The sequence below is a fragment of the Piliocolobus tephrosceles genome, chromosome 5 (assembly GCF_002776525.5).
Source record: "Piliocolobus tephrosceles isolate RC106 chromosome 5, ASM277652v3, whole genome shotgun sequence".
In the NCBI taxonomy this organism is placed as follows: domain Eukaryota; kingdom Metazoa; phylum Chordata; class Mammalia; order Primates; family Cercopithecidae; genus Piliocolobus; species Piliocolobus tephrosceles.
In genome coordinates this window covers 127,668,902-127,689,677 of record NC_045438.1, presented here as the reverse complement: position 1 = coordinate 127,689,677, position 20,776 = coordinate 127,668,902, and the positions used below count along the sequence as shown (strand labels likewise).

At 39.8% G+C, this 20,776-nt stretch overlaps 2 protein-coding genes across 13 annotated transcripts in view; both read left to right on the top strand.

The window, feature by feature from the left end:
- Positions 1-20,203, top strand: part of NFYA (nuclear transcription factor Y subunit alpha) — a 29,276-nt gene extending 9,073 nt beyond the window's left edge. For 7 of the 12 annotated variants that reach the window (XM_023212751.2, XM_023212746.2, XM_023212740.2 and 4 more), the window contains 7 exons: positions 1,778-1,924; positions 7,307-7,438; positions 7,930-8,035; positions 9,260-9,426; positions 10,634-10,807; positions 12,122-12,223; positions 15,189-20,203. In XM_023212751.2, coding sequence (XP_023068519.1) covers positions 1,796-1,924; positions 7,307-7,438; positions 7,930-8,035; positions 9,260-9,426; positions 10,634-10,807; positions 12,122-12,223; positions 15,189-15,242 — 864 coding nt within the window. In that variant the 5' untranslated portion in view covers positions 1,778-1,795 and the 3' untranslated portion in view covers positions 15,243-20,203. The remainder of the gene's footprint in view (positions 1-1,777; positions 1,925-7,306; positions 7,439-7,929; positions 8,036-9,259; positions 9,427-10,633; positions 10,808-12,121; positions 12,224-15,188) is intronic. The other 5 variants (XM_023212747.1, XM_023212744.1, XM_023212745.3 and 2 more) reach the window with 4 other exon arrangements.
- Positions 18,800-20,776, top strand: part of LOC111543017 (adenylate cyclase type 10-like) — a 39,301-nt gene continuing 37,324 nt past the window's right edge. The window contains exons 1-2 of the mRNA XM_023212738.1: positions 18,800-18,988; positions 19,815-19,919. Of these exons, the coding sequence (XP_023068506.1) occupies positions 18,832-18,988; positions 19,815-19,919 (262 nt within the window). The 5' untranslated portion in view covers positions 18,800-18,831. The remainder of the gene's footprint in view (positions 18,989-19,814; positions 19,920-20,776) is intronic.

The window sequence follows — 20,776 nt, the reverse complement described above, 5'->3', positions numbered from 1 at the left end:
TAGGCACTCCAAAACTGTGTTCAAATCTCACAGTCCAACAGCTTGTTAATGTTTTTCATGCTTGCTTCATCTTACTCATATATAAAACAGTATTTTGGATTGTCATTAACCCCTTGTGGAATAGGAATGTAACATGCTCTTAACTGTATGGCTTCTTGTTTGATGCATGTGTCTTTGTAACATTTTTCTGTTGTAAATACAGTGAGCTCTTTGGAGTCTCAAATCATTTATCATGTGCACGAATAGCACAACAGTTGGAGAGGAAATTAAGATGATGAATAGATTGAAAATTATTAATAGTTGTATTTTAAAACTTGTGTTTCCTACTTACATAGATTTTATTTAAAATAAGTGGAAACACTTTATGGAAATAATATAAACCTTTCCTCTAGGGATCTGATTATCTTGGGAGAATTTTAAATAGTTATTTTGGTTATTCATGCTGCATGTATTCTGAGAAATCTCTCTTGATACAGAATATGCAAGCATTTGATGTAGCAAAAGGAATGGGGAAATAAGGGAAGGAGATAGCATGAGAGAGTCAGGCTGTAAAGTCCTTAAAAAAGTAAAGTAAAGGCTCTCAATGGACAGTTTAACAAAACTTAGGATTTCAGTGTTCCTGGTGATTTTAATACATTAGTGGCGGTGGCGGTGGCGGTGGCGGTGGCGGTGGTGGTGATTGTAGGAGAACCTCACTGTCTAACCTACTTATCTAGGACAGAATGATCTTTTAACTAATTGCTGTTACTTGCACATACTTTCATTAAGTGTGAATATTTCAGTCATGAATATTCTGTTCTAAGTAATTTCTGTCAAAGATAGAGTCTGAAAATGAAAGTTTTGGACTAATCCATGGATCATTCCAGTTTACTTCTAAAGCACTTTTAAAGCACTTCCAGAAAGCATTCTGTTAGGTATTTTTGTATTGGGACTTAAGATGTGACAGAGCACTTGTAGTGACCTGGCTCCTACAGTAGTCTGTTTAATCATAGGAGGCTGAAATTTGTACACTTGACTGCTCTGTGTAATTTCAATATATGTTGTTGCTTCTGATAAAGCTAAAATAACCATATGGATATTATAGAGGCCAGTGTGAGGAATTCCACCATGGAGACTGCAAACTGACCAGAAAGTATTTTTAAGAAATCTTTAGTAGTGAGCTCTTTAAACAACACACATATCTAGAATTCACAGAGTAAAATGAGCAGGGTAAAGGTATATATTTGATATTTCATTTTAGCTTGAGAGACTATAGGGAGAAAAGGGTCATCCTCTACATAAGCTTCCAGAGCTGCTTGCTACCCAGCCTCCTGGAGTCACTGCTGGGTACAGTTTGATTTACCTTCTTCACTTTATTTAGAATTTGTACTCAACCACCATCATCACCATCACCTTTCCCTCTCACTGCCTCCTCTCCAGCCTTCACAGAGACCATCCCTGGATTGGTTTAAACAGGCAACTAACCTTGCCATTATGATTAAATGTTTGTCATGGATTTAGCCCATGTTTGGTGACAAATGCCTTATATCTATTGAGACTTCTCAAAGACTCTGGATATTCTCCATTATGTCTGATCTTAAAGTATTGAGCTTGGCATTTAGTAACAGGTATCATAGATATTTAAAGATAACTTGAGGACTTAAGACATATATTTTCTTAGTCTTTTCTACCTTTTCCTTTTCTAGCAAGACAGCAGAATAGTTCCAGTGATTGTCTTTTGGTAAAAACCATTTTGTGTCTTATGTTATTTCATTGTTCTTATTTTATTTCATTCTAGGTCCAAGGGCAGCCATTAATGGTGCAGGTCAGTGGAGGCCAGCTAATCACATCAACTGGCCAACCCATCATGGTCCAGGCTGTCCCTGGTGGACAAGGTCAAACTATCATGCAAGTACCTGTTTCTGGAACACAGGGTTTGCAGCAGGTGAGTAGTATTTTAAAATGTTGAGCAGTATATCAGAGGAGAGGTTTCAAAGAATAGATTATTACAAACTGTTTGATAATTGATAATGCATTTAACTGCTTCCTAACCCACATTTTGCATTCAGCTGATTTTCTGCCTTTATAGTACCAGTGATATAAACTAGAATTATGCAGAAATTGGACAGCTCCAGTAAAGACCAAGATATTAGACATGATCTTGAATTGCTGTAAAGTATATAAAGAGGTTAGAATCTAGTTTATAGTATATTTTATTTTAAAAGAAACAAAAATGAATATTTAGAAAGTTAGAAAAATAACAAAATGAGCAAAAAGTGGGTCTAAATTTATTAAGTAGAAAACTGGCGTATAGAAAGGATATATAAAACCTAGATTATTTAAGCAGACCAATAAAACAGGTAAATCCAGTAGAAAGACTGATTGAGAAACAGAAAACAAAAGTAAGCAAAGATGTAGAAGAGATTAAAGGAAGACCAGGGACGGTGGCTCACGCCTGTAATCCCAGCACTTGGGGAGGCTGAGACAGGTGGATCACTTGAGGCAAGGAGTTCAAGACCAGCCTGGCCAACATGACAAAACCCTATCTCTACTACAAATACAAAAATTACCTGGGCGTGGTGGCAGGTGCCTGTAATCCCAGCTACTTGGGGTGTTTGGGCATGAGATCTCTTGAACCCGGGAGGCGGAGGTTGCAGTAAGCCAAGATTGTGCCACTGCACTCCAGGCTGGGCACCACAGCAAGACTCTGTTTCAAAAAAAACAAGAAAAGAAAAGAAAAAAAGAAGAGATTAACAGAAATATGTAGAAATATGTAGAAATGTTACATACAACTCTGGTATCAAATTTTAAAATTAGATATTTCTCATCAAGATGGCAAAAAAAATCATTATATCCACTGCTAGGATGGATGTGGAGAAAAAGAATTATCATTATTTTCGTAATTTCAAACTGTGGAGTTATTTTGGAAAGGCACCTCACTATCTGTTAAATACAACGAATATTTGAGCTAGCAGTCCCACTTCTGAGAATCTGTCCTATAGGAAGAAAAGCATCAATAGTAGGGAGAAATTACAAAGACACTTTTCATAGCATTGTACTAGCAAAAAATAAAATTGTAATCTGAGTGTCCATTAATAAGAATAAGGAAATAGTTGGAATAAATCATAATATATTCACATGGAATATTACATCATCGTTAAAAGAAATGAACTGTTGACTTGGGGTGGGTTAATATTGACATATTTTTAGTGAAAATAATTTGCAGAGAAATAGTGTGATCTCATCTTTGTAATTCATAACCAACCCCTCATGAGTATATGTTTATAGTCATGTAAAAGGGAGTATGAGAGAACTATTAGTTATTCTATCTAAATCTTTGCATTGTTTCAACAGTTATAGCAATCATATTAATGTCTTAGTTTTCTGAAGGAATTTTAAGTTGAAAAAAGCAGCCATGATCACACTTTTCATAAATCAAACTTGTACTTTTTGTGTATTGTCTTGTGTTTTCATGCATAATTTTTGGGCATAACTGTACCATGCATGTGGGGTTGTGTTTTCGTTGTTGTTTTTTTTTTTTTAATCCTTTCGTAATGTTCAGTCACCTTGATGAATCAGAATTTCTAATTTATAAAATATAGTTAAGGATTTTGGTTTTCATTTGCTTTTGTAGGTAAACATATTTGGGCATAATAGTTTTATTTTTCAACTGAATTCTCAGGATAATTTCTTTGGATTGGGGATTGCTTGGGTAAAGGGTAAGGGCATATTTGAGCCCACTGGCATATTTTTGCCAAGACAGAATTGTACTTGGGATTAAAAATAGTTTTCACATTTCTCCTTGCATAAATATATGAGGCTTTAAATATCTTTTCAACATGTGCTTTCCTCAATTCCCTATTGCTGTATCCTTTCTGTTCTCTCTTTGCTTCCTCTCCAGCCCCACTTGTTGTGCCTTCTCCACTGTTGAGTAGAGACAGTGTGGTATTGTTAGGATCAGTATACTGTGAGTGTAGTGATCCAGCTTTCATTACCAGGTCTGCCATTAAATAAGCATTCTGATCTTGGCCAAGTTATTTAATTGTTGGTTTGCTCATCTAAAAATAAAATTTATATGAGATGATATCTAAGGTTCATTCTAGCTCTAAATTCTGTGATTTTTATGGGATTTTATTTTGCTATAAGGAACCTTCAAAGAGTTATTTCCCTGCTTCCAATAGGGCTATAACTAACCAAGCTGAAAAAAATATATTCTGTTACATAAGTAAAGCTCTCTAGGTGAGATTCCATAGCCTCCCTTATAATGCTTAAGGCTTTACTCCCCTTTGTATAGGAGTTTTTTTTTTTTTCCCCTCATTAGTGTTCCTTGAGTAGCCATTTTTTTAAAGAAGAGTACTTCTTAACCTTTTTTGAATTGTATTCTCTATTTTAGAATCCTAGTAAAGCTTGCACCCTCTAAGAAAAAGTACAGATGTCCAGTCTCATGAAAAATTCTGCACATAATTTTAGATTAAAATCCTTGGCCTGAGAAAGACACTAGAACCAGAGAGAGAGCCAAGAAATAGAAGAATATTGGAAGTTGGCATACAATAAAAGTGGTATAAACATATCAGTGAAGAAATGGCTGAAGAATGATACAGAAAAGAAATTGATTTCTACTTCACACTGTATTTTAAAAAATATTTGCTAGGTGGATTAAAGATCTAATTGTAGAAAAGTAAACTTGGAAAATTCAAAAGAAAATTATAAGAGAATTTTTATGCTACAGAGAAGGATTTTTTAAAAACAAATTGACTATTTTAAAACATAATATGCATTGAAATACATCAAATAAAAGTAAACAAGGTGAAAACTTGGAAAAGATATTTTTAATACATATAACTGAGTTTGTATTCAGAATATGTATAAATAACTTTTATGTATTTATACAAAAGTAGAAAAATGGGCAAAGAATATGAATAGATAGAGGAAATCCTAATAGCCAATATAAACTTAGAAATGAAGTTGGTTCACATAACCAGATAAATTTGTTTAGTTATTTATTTGCCAATACTTTTTAAATGCCAATTAGCTAAGTATTTGGAAAAAATAATTAAGAAAACCTAGGCAATCTATCCCCTAACAAAATAGGATCCATGAATGTCTCTAAGACATGGAACCCATTGACCTGTTTTTTTCACCTTCCTTCCATCAGTAGTCCTTTTTCCTATCAGCTGGTAGACTTTGTGATAACTTAAGATTCTAGGCATGTTCTTCTTTCCAGACCAAGGTGGTCCCAAGTTGAAATTATGGATGGAAAGTGACCTGGCTATAAAAATCTAGCTTTCTGAAAGTATCCTCCTTCCAAACTGCCATCTCTGTTGAAGCAATGCTCAAATAAAAAAAGTTTGTTGATGGAATTAATGGTCAAAGAGGTAAAGAGAAGGTTACTTAGTAGTAGCCGTGCATTCTGGCTTTTAAGTTTAGGAGATATTCTTGAATATAAAATACTAGAAATGTTGAACTCTGGGGCTCTCCTCACTGCTTTCTCTTTTGTGCTTAAAAAAAAAAATGTATCCACTAGTTATATGAAAATAGGCTTTTGTACACCCAACATTTAAAGGGTTGTATTGCAGTTTTTTAGTTCCAAATTTTAGAGAAATATTTTTCAAGATTCTTGTCAGGTTTTTGATAATACTCCTAATAAAGTGGCTATAGCCATTAAAAAAAGAAAGAAGATAGATTTGGATAGCACATGATCCCTTGCTTTCCATAATTGCTTTCTAAGGTTTAGCTATCCAATCCTAGGACCAAATAGGAGATACAAATTAAATCAACAAAAATTTGATAAACATTAATGACAGTAGTAAGTATTGGTGAGGTTATTGGAAACTAATAGGAGGAATATAATGTGTCACACTGCCTTAATTATCTATTACTGTATAACAAATTATCCTAGAAGTTAGCAGCTTAAAACAACATTTGGCGAGGCAGGTGGATCACGAGGTCAGGAGATCGAGACCATCCTGGCTAACACGGTGAAACCCCATCTCTACTAAAAATACAAAAAAAAAAAAAAATTAGCCAGCCATGGTGGCGGGTGCCTGTAGTCCCAGCTACTTGGGAGGCTGAGGAAGGGGAATGGCATGAACCCGGGAGGCGGAGCTTGCAGTGAGCCGAGATCACACCACTGTACTCCAGCCTGGGCGACAGAGCGATACCCCGTCTCAAAAAAAAAAAAAAAAAAGTTTATTTGATAGTTTCTGTGAGTTAGGAATCCTGACATAGCTTTGTTGGATTCTTTCAAGGTCCTCTCAAGCCCCTTATCAAGGTGTTGTCCTGGGCTGCAGTCGTCACATTTGACTAGGTTAGAATACATTTTGGGTTTTTTCTTTGTTTTTTTTGAGACAGGTACTCGCTCTGTTTCCCAGGCTGGAGTGCAGTGGTACAGATCTTGACTCACTGCAACCTCTGCCTCCCAGGCTCAAATGATCCTCCCACCTCAGTTCCCCACATAGCTGGGACTACGGGCATGTCCTACCATGCCTGGATAATTTTTGTATTTTTCAGTAGATACAGGGTTTTGCCATATTGCCCAGGCTGGTCTTGAACTCCTGACCTAATCTGCTCACTTCAGCCTCCTAAAGTGCTGGGATTACGGGCATGAGCCATTGTGCCTGGCTGTCAACATTTTTAATATATATATTATTTCTTCTGTAAAAAAGTACTTCATTCACCAAAATGGCAAGGTTAAAAAAAAATAATAAAGCACTTTAGAGTATATTTTATTTATTTATTTATTTTTTTTTTTGAGACGGAATCTCGCTCTGTCGTCCAGGCTGTAGTGCAGTGGTGTGATCTCGGCTCACTGCAACCTCCGCCTCCAGTTCAAGTGATTCTCCTGCCTCAGTCTCCCAAGAAGCTGGGATTACAGGCATGCACCACCGTGCCCAGCTAATTTTTGTATTTGTAGTAGAGACAGGGTTTCACTGTGTTGGCCAGCCTGGTCTCAAACTCCTGACCTCAAGTGATCCACCCACCTCAGCCTCCCAAAGTGCAGGGATTACAGGCATGAGCCACACCACGCCCGGCCCAGAGAGTATTTTAAATATACATGCTTTTCAATATATATGATTATACCACTGCTATCTTTTATAAAAACTGAGATTGATTTCTTAATATCAGATATCCAGACAGTGCTCAAAATTCCCTGATTGTTTCATAAATGGAAAGTAAGTTGTCTCTACTTCATAATGGAGGGCAGAGCAGGACTTCTTTTTTCCTCTTCAGAACATTTGCTGCTTTCTAGAGAAATGTGGATAACTCTCAGGACCAAAGGAGACCAGTGTCAGTAGAGTACAATCCTTTTTTATGTTCTTTTCTTCAGATACAGTTGGTCCCACCTGGACAGATCCAGATCCAGGGTGGACAGGCTGTGCAGGTGCAGGGCCAGCAGGGCCAGACACAGCAGATCATCATCCAGCAGCCCCAGACGGCCGTCACTGCTGGCCAGACTCAGGTAATTCCACTAGCTCTGTCACACAGGAGCACAACTGATTTGGAAGAATCAGATAACTGAGTCAGATATTTCATGTATAGCATGTATAGTAGAAAAGGGGATGAAAACCATAAAAAAATATATTTTTGGCCAGGCATGGTGGCTCACACCCGTAATGCCAACACTTTGAGAGGCCAAGGCAGGCTAATCACAAGGTCAAGAGATCGAGGACATCCTGGCCAACATGGTGAAACCCCGTAAAAATACAAAAATTAGCTGTGCATGGTGGCACATGCTATGTAATCCTAACTACTCAGGAGGCTGAGGCAGGAGAATCACTTGAACCCAGGAGGCGAAGGTTGCAGTGAGCCGAGATTGTGCCACTGCACTCCAGCCTGGCAACAGAGTGAGACTCTGTCTCAAAAAAATAATTTTTTTTTTTTAAGGACTACATGGTTCTTTGTTAGTATCTTTGGGATCTATTGAATTGTGTCGTTATTTATTTCCTCCAGACACAGCAGCAGATTGCTGTCCAGGGACAGCAAGTGGCACAGACTGCTGAAGGGCAGACCATTGTCTATCAGCCAGTTAATGCAGATGGCACCATTCTCCAGCAAGGTAAGTGTACCCATAAGTTTCCCTAGGACTTCTTGGGGCAACTTTTTTGTCCCTTAGGCAACTGATACCTTTAGAATTTGAGTGGTGAACTTGACACCACATATTTTTTGGACAAAAAAAAAAAAAAAGATTTCCTCTAGCTCTCCATTGTTTGTTGGTTTCTTGTCACCATCCATGACCAACAGTGATTCCATGTGTAGCAGTTTCTACAGTGGTTGCTAATCTAGGGATTGTGTAAGCTTTTAGGGAAGAAGTGTTTCTAAACAGAAGATTAGAAATAGGGAGTTTATTGGGAAAGAGACAAATAGATCAAAAATCAAGTTGACTTTAGAGTGCTGTTGCTGCTTATGTTTTTTTCTGGGTCACTCCATTACTTTAAATGACTATTATGTATACAGCACTTTTACTTAGAAGAGTTCTCAAAGAGCCTCTAATCTAGTAAGAGAGACATGTGAACAAATAAATACAATGCAGGGCCCTCATGGAAGTATGTTTTAGGAATAGATCACATAAATAATAGAGAGATCTGTTTGGTCTGGGAGGAGGAGTGCACAAACTGAACTTGAAGGCTTTTGGAAGCACTTGTTAGTCAAATAGTTAAATCAAAAAAGGACATCCTTGTTAGATTCCATGACTTTGTGATTGAAAATTTGCAATATACAAGATCCAGAGAGTGCACTGTGTGCTCTCGTATTACTCGGGGGAGGCCCTGAACTGGATTGAGCCCAGGCAAGAGCTCAAACAGAATGGTGAACAAATCCTGAGGCGCTGCTGTTGATAGTCTGGGGACTTGGAATGTTTGGTTTAATTTTAAGTTTTAATACTACAACTGACTCATTGTCGGTTTGAGATAAACAAAGTATACGTTTTAAAATCTCTATTCTGAAGCAGATTGTTCATACGTACAAGAGCAGTAGGTACAGCTATAGTCAGACTGACCTGTAGAAGAAGAGACTGCCAAACCTTTTCACCTTTTGAAAACTGGTAAGGATAGAGTTACTCAAAACTGGGACCTAGAGAGTTAATAGAATTTCAAAGATTGTGATTACTTGGATTATATATAGCACACCAGAGTGGGAGAGTACTTTTTCTCCCCTTGTGTTTTTCAGTGTGTTTTGCCAGGATCAGTGAGTATGTACCAGATAGAAGAGGGACTAACTGTGTTCCCTTCTTTCTGTTCTGTGTGCCTGTTTTTTGTTTGTTTTATGTTTTGTTTTCTTAAAGTTACAGTCCCTGTTTCAGGCATGATCACTATCCCAGCAGCCAGTTTGGCAGGAGCACAGATTGTTCAGACAGGAGCCAATACCAACACAACCAGCAGTGGGCAAGGGACTGTCACTGTGACACTACCAGTGGCAGGCAATGTGGTCAATTCAGGAGGGATGGTCATGGTAAGAAAATGTATTTTTCAGCTTTGTCTTCGAAATTTTCTTGAACATGCAACTTGATGCCTCCTAAAATTTATTATGTTGACCTCTTGGGATTGAGATCGATCCTTAAGGCAGTCAGTAATCTACTTTTACAATAACATTATGACAAACCATAATTCATTCTGAGCACCTACTGTGTGCCAGGGACTATTCTAGATGCTGGAGATAAAGCAATGGATAAATAGTGATTTTATGCAATTCTTTTCAGAATTCAAATAATGAAGGGAATAATATATTAATCTTTGAGAAGTGGAAAGTAGTATTGCCCATGATGGACGAAATAAGAAATAAGCTAAAAATTAGAAAGATTGTAATTGATAGAGAAACCAAAAAAAAAAAAAAGTGTGATATAAATGTATTGGGAAGATAGGAAGACTTGGGTGGTGTGAGTGAAAGCTAAATCCTCATATGTCAAAATAGGATGTTAAAATGCATAGATTAAGAATGAGTAACAGAAGTCTGCACAGAGGTGGAGGAAGCTATGAAAAGAAACAGAAGCAAGCCTGGCTCAGTGGCATGCACCTGTAGTCCTAGCTACTGGGGAGGCTAATCCAGGAGGATGGCTTAAGTCCAGGAGTTTGAGCTCAACCTCGGCAACATACAGAGACCTTGTTTCTACGAACTAAATGATAAATAAATAATTTTTATAAAAGATTCAATATAGTTATTCAAAGCGGTTGTATCTGGGAAAGAGCTGTGGGGTACAGGACTCTGTTACTTGTTTTCACGTACATTTAGTACAGTGTTTTGGTGTTTTTTAAGAAAAATTAGGATTGAATTATAAGTTAACTATTAAATTATTTTTATAAATATAGGCATTTAGTAGCACTTAGTCTCATCTATTTTTGTGCTGTTTTTTTGTCTTATGACTACTGTTCCTGACCATTAGATGGCAGCGGAAATATCTACAGCCATGGGTAGACATGAATTAGGGCATGCTTATATAGTTTCTCAGAGTGGCACCTGAACCTCCTATGACACAGTCATCTGGGGTGTTTGTTTAAAGTGCAGATCTTTAGCATAAATTTCTCCAGGGATCTGAATGTACCCAAGTACCCTATACAAATTACTTTTTGTGGCATTTAGAAAAAAGTGGATGAAGAGAAACCAAGAAACTCTATGTCCATACTTCATGCCACCAATAAGCTCTGGTTTCCTGTTCACACAGATGGTTCCTGGGGCTGGCTCTGTGCCTGCTATCCAAAGAATCCCTCTACCTGGAGCAGAGATGCTTGAAGAAGAGCCTCTCTACGTGAATGCCAAACAATACCACCGTATTCTTAAGAGGAGGCAAGCCCGGGCTAAACTAGAGGCAGAAGGGAAAATTCCAAAGGAGAGAAGGGTGTGTATAACATTGGGAAGGATATAGGAGAGGAGAATAGCAGGGTTCTACTTTTGAAATTATCTTTTATATGGCTTGTTTTCTCATGTACCTTCCAAAAAATTGACGTTAGATACTTGTTATCTCTTTTGTAAGAGTTAGCATTTGTTATTACTGTATGCAGCTGCAGTTATAATAACGAAAACAAACAGTGGCTTAAATAAGATGTTATTCCTTTTCATACATAAAAGTAGTCCAGAGATAAATTATCCTGGACTGGTAGCACATTTTCACAGTCCTCAAGACCTGTTTCACTGCTTTAATATTGCTAGTGTGCTGTTCAGAGTCCAAGATTCCTGCTTAGACTCCAGCCTAGGAAGAAAGGGCACAAGAAAGGTACCCTTTCTTTCTTTCTTTTTTTTTTTCCTGAGACTGAGGCTTGCTCTATCACCCAGGCCGGAGTGCGGTGGCACAATCTCAGCTGACTGCAACCTCCCTTCCAGTCTCAAGTGATTATCCTACCTCAGCCTCCCGAGTAGCTGGGATTACAGGTGCGTGCCACCACGCCTAGCTTATTTTTGTATTTTTAGTAGAGGTGGGGTTTCGCCACGTTGGCCAGACTGGTCTCGAACTCCTGACCTCCAGTGATCCACCTGCCTCGGCCTCCCAAAGTGCGGGATTATAGGCGTAAGCCACCGTACCCGGCCAGGTACCCTTTCTTTCAAGGAAACTTTCAAGAAGTTGTGTACCTTTCACTAGCCAGAATTTAGTTACCTGATCACACTTAACATGCAGATAAGGCTAGGAAAGTCCAGCCAGGTGTGGTGGCAAATGCCTGTAGTCATACTTGGGAGGCTGAGGCAGGAGGATCATATGAGCCCAGGAATTCAAAGCTGCAGTGATTCATGATCATGCCACTGCAGTCCAGCAGCAAGGGTGTCAGAGTGAGACCCTGTTTCTAGAAAATAATAATAATAATAAACTTCAATGCTAGGAACGTCTTTTTACTGAACACTCATTTGCTCAAATGAAATTTGGCCTGTTATTAAAGCAGAGGGAATGGTATATTGGGAAGTATAGGTAGTAATCTTATTTTTTTAAAAAAATTCATACTGTAAGCATTCACATTCTTACATTCTTACTAGTTATATATGGTTAGCTATCTTACTTACTAGGTGTTTTCTCCAAAGCTTTCATCATCATTCTAAGTCATAATTGTCCCTTGTGGCTTTGATCCCAGCTGTCTTAAACTTTGGAGAATGGAATTTGTGCACTAGATAACTGTGCTGCTTCTGGATAGTATTAATAGTTAAATGGTTTTATTTCTCATTTTAGAAATACCTGCATGAGTCTCGGCACCGTCATGCCATGGCACGGAAGCGCGGTGAAGGTGGACGATTTTTCTCTCCAAAGGAAAAGGATAGTCCACATATGCAGGTAGGAATACATATACCTTTTATTCTTCTCTTTATTACCTTGTCTTGAGTTGAAGACTTCAGCAGTGTCCTCTTGCTATTTTCATACTCTGGGACTACTCACATTCTCTAAACTAGTTGCAATCTTATGTCTCTTTAATCTTAAAATCACTAGGCCAGGCTTGGTGGCTCATGCCTGTAATCCCAACACTTTGGGAGGCTGAAGTGGGAAGCCCAGGATTTCAAGACCAGCCTGGGCAACATGGCAGAACTCCACCTCTACAAAAAAATACAAAAACTAGCCAGGCCTGGTGATGCATGCCTGTCGTCCCAGCTACTTGGAAGGTTGAGATGGAAGGATAACTTGAGCCCAGGAGGTTGAGGCTACAGTGAACCAAGATGGCACCACTGCACTCCAGCCTGAGTGACAGAGTGAGACCCTGTCTCAAAAAGAAAGAGTACTAAAGGTTTTTCATCCCGTGGTCTTTCTTTGCTCTTCATCTTTGTCAGTTATTACTATCCATTCTTTCTTGAAAGTCACAGTTTTCTTAATTTTCAAGAAACAAGTTTTATTTTTATTAAGCAAGTTTTATTACCCTATCACAAATATAATTTGAATGTTTACTTTTTTCCCTTCTAACTGATGTGAGCCTGGTCTCTCTTCTTTGGCTTAGGTTTATAAAATAGCTGCCTAATTTCGTTTCCCTTCTTCCACTCTTGTCCCCCTCTAGCCTACTCTCCACATCCTAGTGTCATCTTTTTAAAATGTTTATCCTATCAAGTCACTGTTCTGCTCAAGCTCCTTCAACGCTTATCCTTTCCCATTTGCACTTGGACTGACATCCAAAGTGATTACTACTATGCCCAGCAAAGCCTTGCATGCTCCAGCTCCTGTCTAACTTCATTTCTACTTCTTGGTCTCTATGCTGCTGCTTACTGTTCATTGGTCTATTTCCTGCCATGGGCCTTTGTCCTTAGAATTTTCAGTCTGTGTGCCCTTTGCTCTATCTTTTTCATAGCTGTCTCCCCATCTGTTAGGTCCGGGTTTAATTAAATACCCTATCTAGAGTAGGTCTCTTCTCTCTCAGTATTTTCTTACAACAGCTTTTCTTTTCTTTTTTTGGAGGCAGTGGTGTGATTATGGCTCACTTTAGCCTTGACCTCCCAGCTCAAGTGATCCTCCCACTTTAGCCTCCCGAGTAGCTGGGACTATAGCCACGCACCACATGCCCAGCTAAGTTTTAAAATTTTTGTGGAGATGGAGTCTCACTTTGTTGCCCAGGCTGGTCTCAAACTCCTAGGCTCAAGTGATCGTCTTGCCTTGGCCTCCCAAAGTGCTAGGATTACAAGCGCACACCATAGCACTTGGCCCTTTTCTTTACAGTGTAATAATAAAGTTGTTGAATTTTTCGAGATTGTTTCCTTCACTAGACTATAAGTTGTATAGAGGATACAGGATTGTTTTGTTCTCTGTTACATTTATTGGACTTAGTTCTATTTAAGTAAGTTGTATTTAAGTATTGACTTAGATGTATTTGTTGGGTTTAGTATCCAGTTCTGAACCAAGCAATCAGTGTTTCTTGAATTAATAGATTCCTCCCATTTGCTGATACTCCATTCTATATTAACATCACATTCCACTTGCACTATTGCAATATCCATCAAATTAATCTCCAATCTCCTCTAATTGACCTTATATAGTACTGCCAGACAGAAGACTGGAACTGAAAACATGGTTAAAGTGTTTTTTTAACCTGCCAGTCCCCAGGTCAAGGATGCATGCTATTAATAGTTCCTCATTTCTTAACTGCATCAAATCTCAAACTATTTCTGTATAACATCTGAGCAACTTTGCCTTACCACCCCTCTCAACAGTCAAACTAGGTTTCCTCGGTGTCCCCACACATGAACACTAACAACTCTTTCAGTGCTATTAGTCCTCACCTGTAGTGTGAGAGCCCCTCCTTTCTCATTGCTGTTCATTCATACAGTGTGTGAATGTGGGCCTGACAGCTATAGGAGGGCATTGTGCCAGGAACTCTCCTCATTCTTTGCGCTAACAATATGATCTTGGTCAATTCAGCCTCTTTATTTTTATCTGTAAAGTGGAATACTGTTGATACTTCACAGCAATGTTGTAGAGATTTCATTCAGTAATCCACATTAGGCATCTATGTAGCACTATACCTAGTGCATGGTGAGTTCAGTAAATGCTAGTTGTTTTTGCTCATTGTTCAAGACCCAGTTCCAGTCTTCTGTCTCCAGAAGTCTTTCAGCTTTTTCTCAGATCCTGCCTACCAAGGCTTCAGAGCCTTGGTATGGGGGAACTAAAGGTGGTTCTTGCGGAGTGTTGCAAAAAGCTTCCAAGGATTTATCCTTGTGTTAACACTGTAGGTCTTAAGTGAGAAACAGCATATAGAGTTTAGTGGAAAAAAGATTAAATGGGAGTCAGGAGATTTGGGAGTTAGCCCTTGCTGGGCTCCTAACTTTCTGACCCTGACCCTAGTCCAGGCAAATCACTTTACCCATCTGGCCTTCAGATTTATCTGTAAAATGAATACATTAAAGTGTATAGATTCTAATGATTCTTTCCAGCCCTGCTAAGTACTTAGTATTTAAATGATGATCAAAAAACAGTGACAAAAATAGAACATGGTTTCTCTGGGTCTTTTCCTTAGCCACCTGAATACTCTTAACCCTTAAGTATAGAGAACAACACAAGGTTCTTAGGAAAGAGATACACTAACAGTTCTGGAGTGTTTCACCATGGAGTGCAGGCCAGACTTCAAATTCTTTTAAGAATAAGGTTTATTGTCTCTTCTTTCCTAATGGGACTGTACTTAAGCCATGTATGCAGACTTAAGATGTATTACAAGCCTTTGATTTACTTGGTAAAGTTATGTGTATTCTCTTGAGGATAAGTAGTGAGCCATCAGTCCTGTTGCTTTTGCAAAGGACTTTAATTATCATGTCATCTTTGTCTCTAGGATCCAAACCAAGCCGATGAAGAAGCAATGACACAGATCATCCGAGTGTCCTAACCCCAGGCCATATGATGGAGCTGATCAAGGTCATGTTTCTCACCAGTTTCTCACTGTTCCAGGAAATTGATCAACTCTTCCAATGGGACATTGACGATCACATTCTGCCCTTTTCTACAGGACGGAAACCACTTAGTTTTTCATAAGTGGCTCAGTATTACAATTGCAGCAATGCCTGGCACATTGAAGTTGCAAGCCTTTGTCCTACTCTTTCAGTCAGGACCTATTTCAGACTGCTGATGACACTGACATTTCATGGATTCGGATGATGCAAGGAGACACATGCCACCCCAGCAGTACACAAAGCACTTATGTTGACTGGTGAAGTGAGCCAGCCATCTCAGCAGGGAAAAACAACCTTCTCAACCAAAACTGCAATCAGGAAAGCAGCAGCCCACTCCTTCCCATGGAATCTAGACAGTATTTATCCCTCTGGTGGGGGAATCTCACACTGACTAACTGAATGGACGCTTTGTATTCAGAGATGGCTTCCAAGCAAGGAAGTTCTATCTTGTGATATGGAAACAATAAATTTCTGAGATACATTCTTCTAATCTGTGGTAATAATAAGAATTCCTGTCTGCCCAGATGGTAGGTTGGTATTTCTGGACTCTAGCCAAGAAAAAGCTAACTCTGGGGATAGAATGATAAAAGACTCAAGCACTAAAAATATACATTGCTGAATCTCTTTTTCTAGCTTTGAAAAGTTGTGGCCTGCTTGTCCCTCTGTTGACTGGTCATCTGGACCATCGTACTTGCTGTGGCTACTTCTAAGACAATGTAGAGGATATTGAACCTTGAAACTGCCTTTCCTAAGTAGAGAACAAGACTATTCAACAATTTCTTTGCTGAAGCACTGAGGACATTTGTAGTACTCCTAAAGGGAGAGCCAAACTAGAGATTTTTAGTCATAGACTTTGTGACAGCATTTGGGGAACTGAAAGGTTCATGTGTTTCATCCTAGGAGGAGAGAGTGGGGGGGAGAGAGAGTGAGCATGTACACCCATACGTTATCATAGAGCACGATTCTCCAGTGGATGGATACCTGGAATGGATCATTAAGATGAAGAGAGTAATTCACACTCTAGAACCTTTAACAAGCACTGAAAGGAAGAAGCCTGAGATTTGGTCCTTGGCAATTTCTGGAAAGCACTGATCAGTCACGCTGTCATGAACAGAGTCCAAGTTACCCACTAAAGCTTGAGGTGGATGTTGGCTTCACTCCCGCAGCACAATGCTGGCCCTAGAAAACGAGCATTTTCATTCTTCCCATGGCAGCTGATTCTTTGGTGCCAGTTTTCATGTTTTCTCCATAGGCCTTGTGCAGAAAGGTTTTCTCATTGCATCCGTACTGTGAGAATAAACTGCAGACTAGAAAGAAACATGCCTGCAGGATCAGGAACTGGGCCACTGTTCCCAGAATGGGTTGTGCCTCAGAATTCTATTTCTCTTTTAGATGTTGAACCCTGAGAGAACTAAGATGATATTTCAGAAGAGTTGGCTGCCTTCTCTGGAAACAAGGAAAACCCAATAATTCTGAGGAACACTGGGGGTCAAATACCAAGAATAAAAATTGGTTCTTTGACTTCAGCTTAACTGTATTAAGACAGAAATTAAGCCCTCTAAAAACACCACAAAGAGAGATCATTGTAATGATAGAAATAGAGGTACAGAGCTATGCAAAGGAAACAGGAAGTGAAATCTTCCTAGTCCCAGGGATCTGGTAATCTGTCCTGGCTTCCAGATGTCAAAGGGCTGATCCTTTGGTAAGCTCACTAGAAACTTCTGGCTCTCTACAAGAGTTTGGGATGTTAATGTTACTCAGTAAGTCCCAAGTTTTTCAGAGGATAGATTACTAACAATGAGGAATTTATATTCCTTGGTTAATTTAGGAGTCTAAGATGCAGAGTTCAGAAAGAAATTACTCAGATATAACTCTGAGTGCTTAAGCCGCCAACAGTTAGAAGATGCTATTTATTTGTGTCTGTAAGTTTGTACATAGTAAGGCCAACCTTGTTGCGGAATTTTTTATTTGTGGGGGATGAGTTTGAATTTTGTTTGAAATGCTTCAGTTGTCATTCTGTCATTGCATTTCAAATAGCTCATGACCCTTTTCTTGTGGTCACTTTAGCACACCATAGTAGCCCACAAAGTGGGGGCAGGGTATTGACATTTGGATTTTTTCTTTGACTCTAGTTCTTTTATTCATTTTTATTTGTGACTGTAGTGATGACTTCACAGATGGAGAAAGTGAATGGATGAATGAATAATTGGTTTAATGCCTAGTTATGCAACTTGAGTGCTTTTTTTTTTTTTTTTGCAGGATAATTTAAAGTGTATATATTTTAACTGCACTGGTACATTGAACATGTCAGTGTCAATGCCACTGGACCAACAGAGCATTTTGTGGCTATAGGGTGCCTGGTAATAATGTCTTGATTTTTCTTTGGGACTCAACTATATCAAAGGTTTTTCCCCTAGCAGTATGGGGATGTACAGGTGATCAATCATTAATGTCATTGCAATTGTTATTTTTTAAAATAAATTTATAAAAATAACTGAAAAGTAATGTGACTTTTGGGGAATCTGCAACTCCTGGGTTCTAGGTTGTGTTTCCAATGTTGAAATTGTGACCTCTGCCGACAAGACATGTCTGCATGGACGGTGTCTCTGTAAACAGTATCAAACTTGTAATGTCTGGGCCTCTTAGCTTTATCTCCCCTTAATTTCTTCCCTTTTGGCCCTTCCACCCTGTTGAGGAGATACTTTCTGTCAACTGCAGGCTGATCATACATTTGATGCTACATACTGAAAGTTTATCAAAATGTGATGAAAATTAGCCCTTATCACAAAAACAGCCTTAAGTATTGTAGAATTACAGGTAGTGAAGATGTACTTTTTACATTTTGTTAGATTTTGTTTTGGCAGAAGACCAAAACAAAAGTACTTTTCTGATGGTTAAAAATCCACAGCATGCTCACCTTGTTACTATTTTACCTTATGGTCGCTGGGAATCTAAACAATAAAGACTAGAAGCCTCCGATATGCCATTGTCACAAACGAGAGACAAACAGCCCCAGGTAGCATTCATGATGAGAGCAGAAGACCTGCCCTGGCAGATAAGAGGAGAAACTCACCACAACAATGAAGGAAATGGACTGACAGTATTCGATAGATTTAGTCAAACTGCTTGAGTTTGGCTTAGATTTATGCCAGTAGAACCTGTCCTTACCAATTCAGAGATGACCCAAGATTCTACTCTGTGGTATGGGGGAAAGACACGTCGATATTTATCTCACATCAACGGCTTTACCGCAGGAGCGTCTACACCTCCCCCGTTTCCTGTAGAAAAGACAGCTTTGCTCCTTTGAAAGCAGGGACTGCAGCACCTCCAGCCCCTTCTCCCCGCGGAACTCGGCCCCGCGAAGGTTGTGGGAAGGCGGTGGGGCGGGGACTGCAGCCGCTTCCGATTGGCTTGCCCCAAGGAAGCCCGCACGGATTGGTCGGCGGCAGGACCCCCAACAGAGCCTGCCATGCGGATTGGCTGCTACGCAGCTGGACCCTGTTTCCGGTACCTGGGCGGGCAGCTATGGTGACTGGCAGGCGGCATGCGAAGCCGCATCTGTGGCCGGTGGAGGCCCGCTTGGCAGCACTGCTTCCCGACCTACTGGTCTTTCGGAAGCCCCGTGGATCGGAACCCGAGCTCGCCACGGCCCAGGGAGTCCTCCTAGGCGTCCATGTGACGGGTGAGGGCGATGGCCGGCACTTCAGCTTCCTGGCCTGCGGGAGAGACAGCCGTTGGGTCTAAGCCCCTGGAGGCCGCGACGGTTACAAACCTAGCCTCCCGCGAGCTAAGGCACAGTTTAACTTCGTCCTGCGGCTTCCGCAGGAAACTTTGAGGGTCTTCGTTTTAGCGTTGGAAGACATCTTTTGGGATGAACCGGCTCAGCCCTTGAGCTCACCTCAAAGATGATGAAATTGAAACTCAGAGGAAAGGATTTTTACAGGACCACGCAGCGGGCTTTGAACCCGTGTCTCCCAACCCCGAGCATTTTCTATTAAGCATTCTGTTTCAGTTATTTTATTCTTTCAATTAATTCATTCTTGGCGTCGTAAAGTATCTGCTCGCCATTGTTCTGGCCGTAGCTATCTAGCAGCCACTCCTAGAGTCGTTCGTTTAACAAATACTTATTCTGTGTCAGGGATATGAAGATGGGTAATACCAGGTGCCTGTCCTCACCATGTGAGTGATTCTCTAGCCAGACATGAGGAGGGATCCTGTTGTTCCCATAGCCAGGCAGCTGCCTAAGAGGGTGGGGGAAAGAGCTGGCTCCAGATGAAAAGGGCACCATCTACAGCTCCTAGAAGCAGAGAGGGTGGTCCTCTGGATTCCAGTGGCAGGGGCAACCAACCTGGCCCTTAGTAGTTTCTAAGTTACACCATGTTAATGGATAAAGGAATTACTCAGCTTGAAGAGATCTGCTTCCTTTACACCAGGCTGATGTGTGGGGAGAAAGGGGCCAAAAGGTTAGGATTTGGAGTTAACATGGTAATTTCTGCTTTGTTGGTCAGGGTTTACAGCATTAATGGACAGGTTCAGCCTGACCTGCAAGTCGGAACGTGACATGGACAAACTGGCCCACATCTTCAGTTATTACATTAGTGACATCGTGGAGCGTGAGTGATCATTGTAGGGTAACAAGGTGTGGTGCTGGGCTCCTGAGGGTTTATAAAAGAAGGTGGTCAGAAGTACTTTAAAACAGGTACTAAAGGGTCATTCCTTTAGCATCATTCATCTTTGGTTTCTTCAAGTTGCCACTGAAAAGCTAGACCTTTGCCTATTATCTGCCATTCTACCCAGTCTTACATTCTATTGACTCATTGTTCAAAGGTGGGGCAGGAGGAGCTAATTTACTTTGCACATTTGTATTTTATTTCAAAATAAAGTGTTCTAACAATAATGTATCTCAAGTGTGTAGACCAAATTATAAAACATCTTTTTATTCTATTATTATATTTTGATCCTGTGAGGAAGGAATAGGTGTTTTCTTATTTTCTGCCATGTATTAAACTTTTAGATATTTGCCAAATTTCCAGTATCTGGAAAAAAAACTCACTTGTGCAGTACCCATGTTTTGAGTACCTACTCTGTGACATGGACTGTAATAGGTGCAGGCAGGGCAAGAACCCACTCTTGAACTTTTTGGTTAGGCCTACCCAACAGAAATTACTCTGACCTTATACCTTTTAGTACTTAGGTAACATTCTCATCCTTTACTGACAGCTCGCTATATGTTTCTGTCCATCATTCTGAGATTCACCAGAATAATTACTTTGTGGCATCTCCGTTAAGAATTTGATTATTTGACTTACCTGTTATCCTTAAGGAATACATATGGAAGGGTGTTTGCTTCTTCTCATAGGTTTGGATGAAGGGGAAGATAAAAATTCTGTTATCGTGTATGTACTCTAATACCAGCAACTGCTGAGTACTAGAAATACAGGGCAAAGTAAGACAGAGTACCCTCATTTAG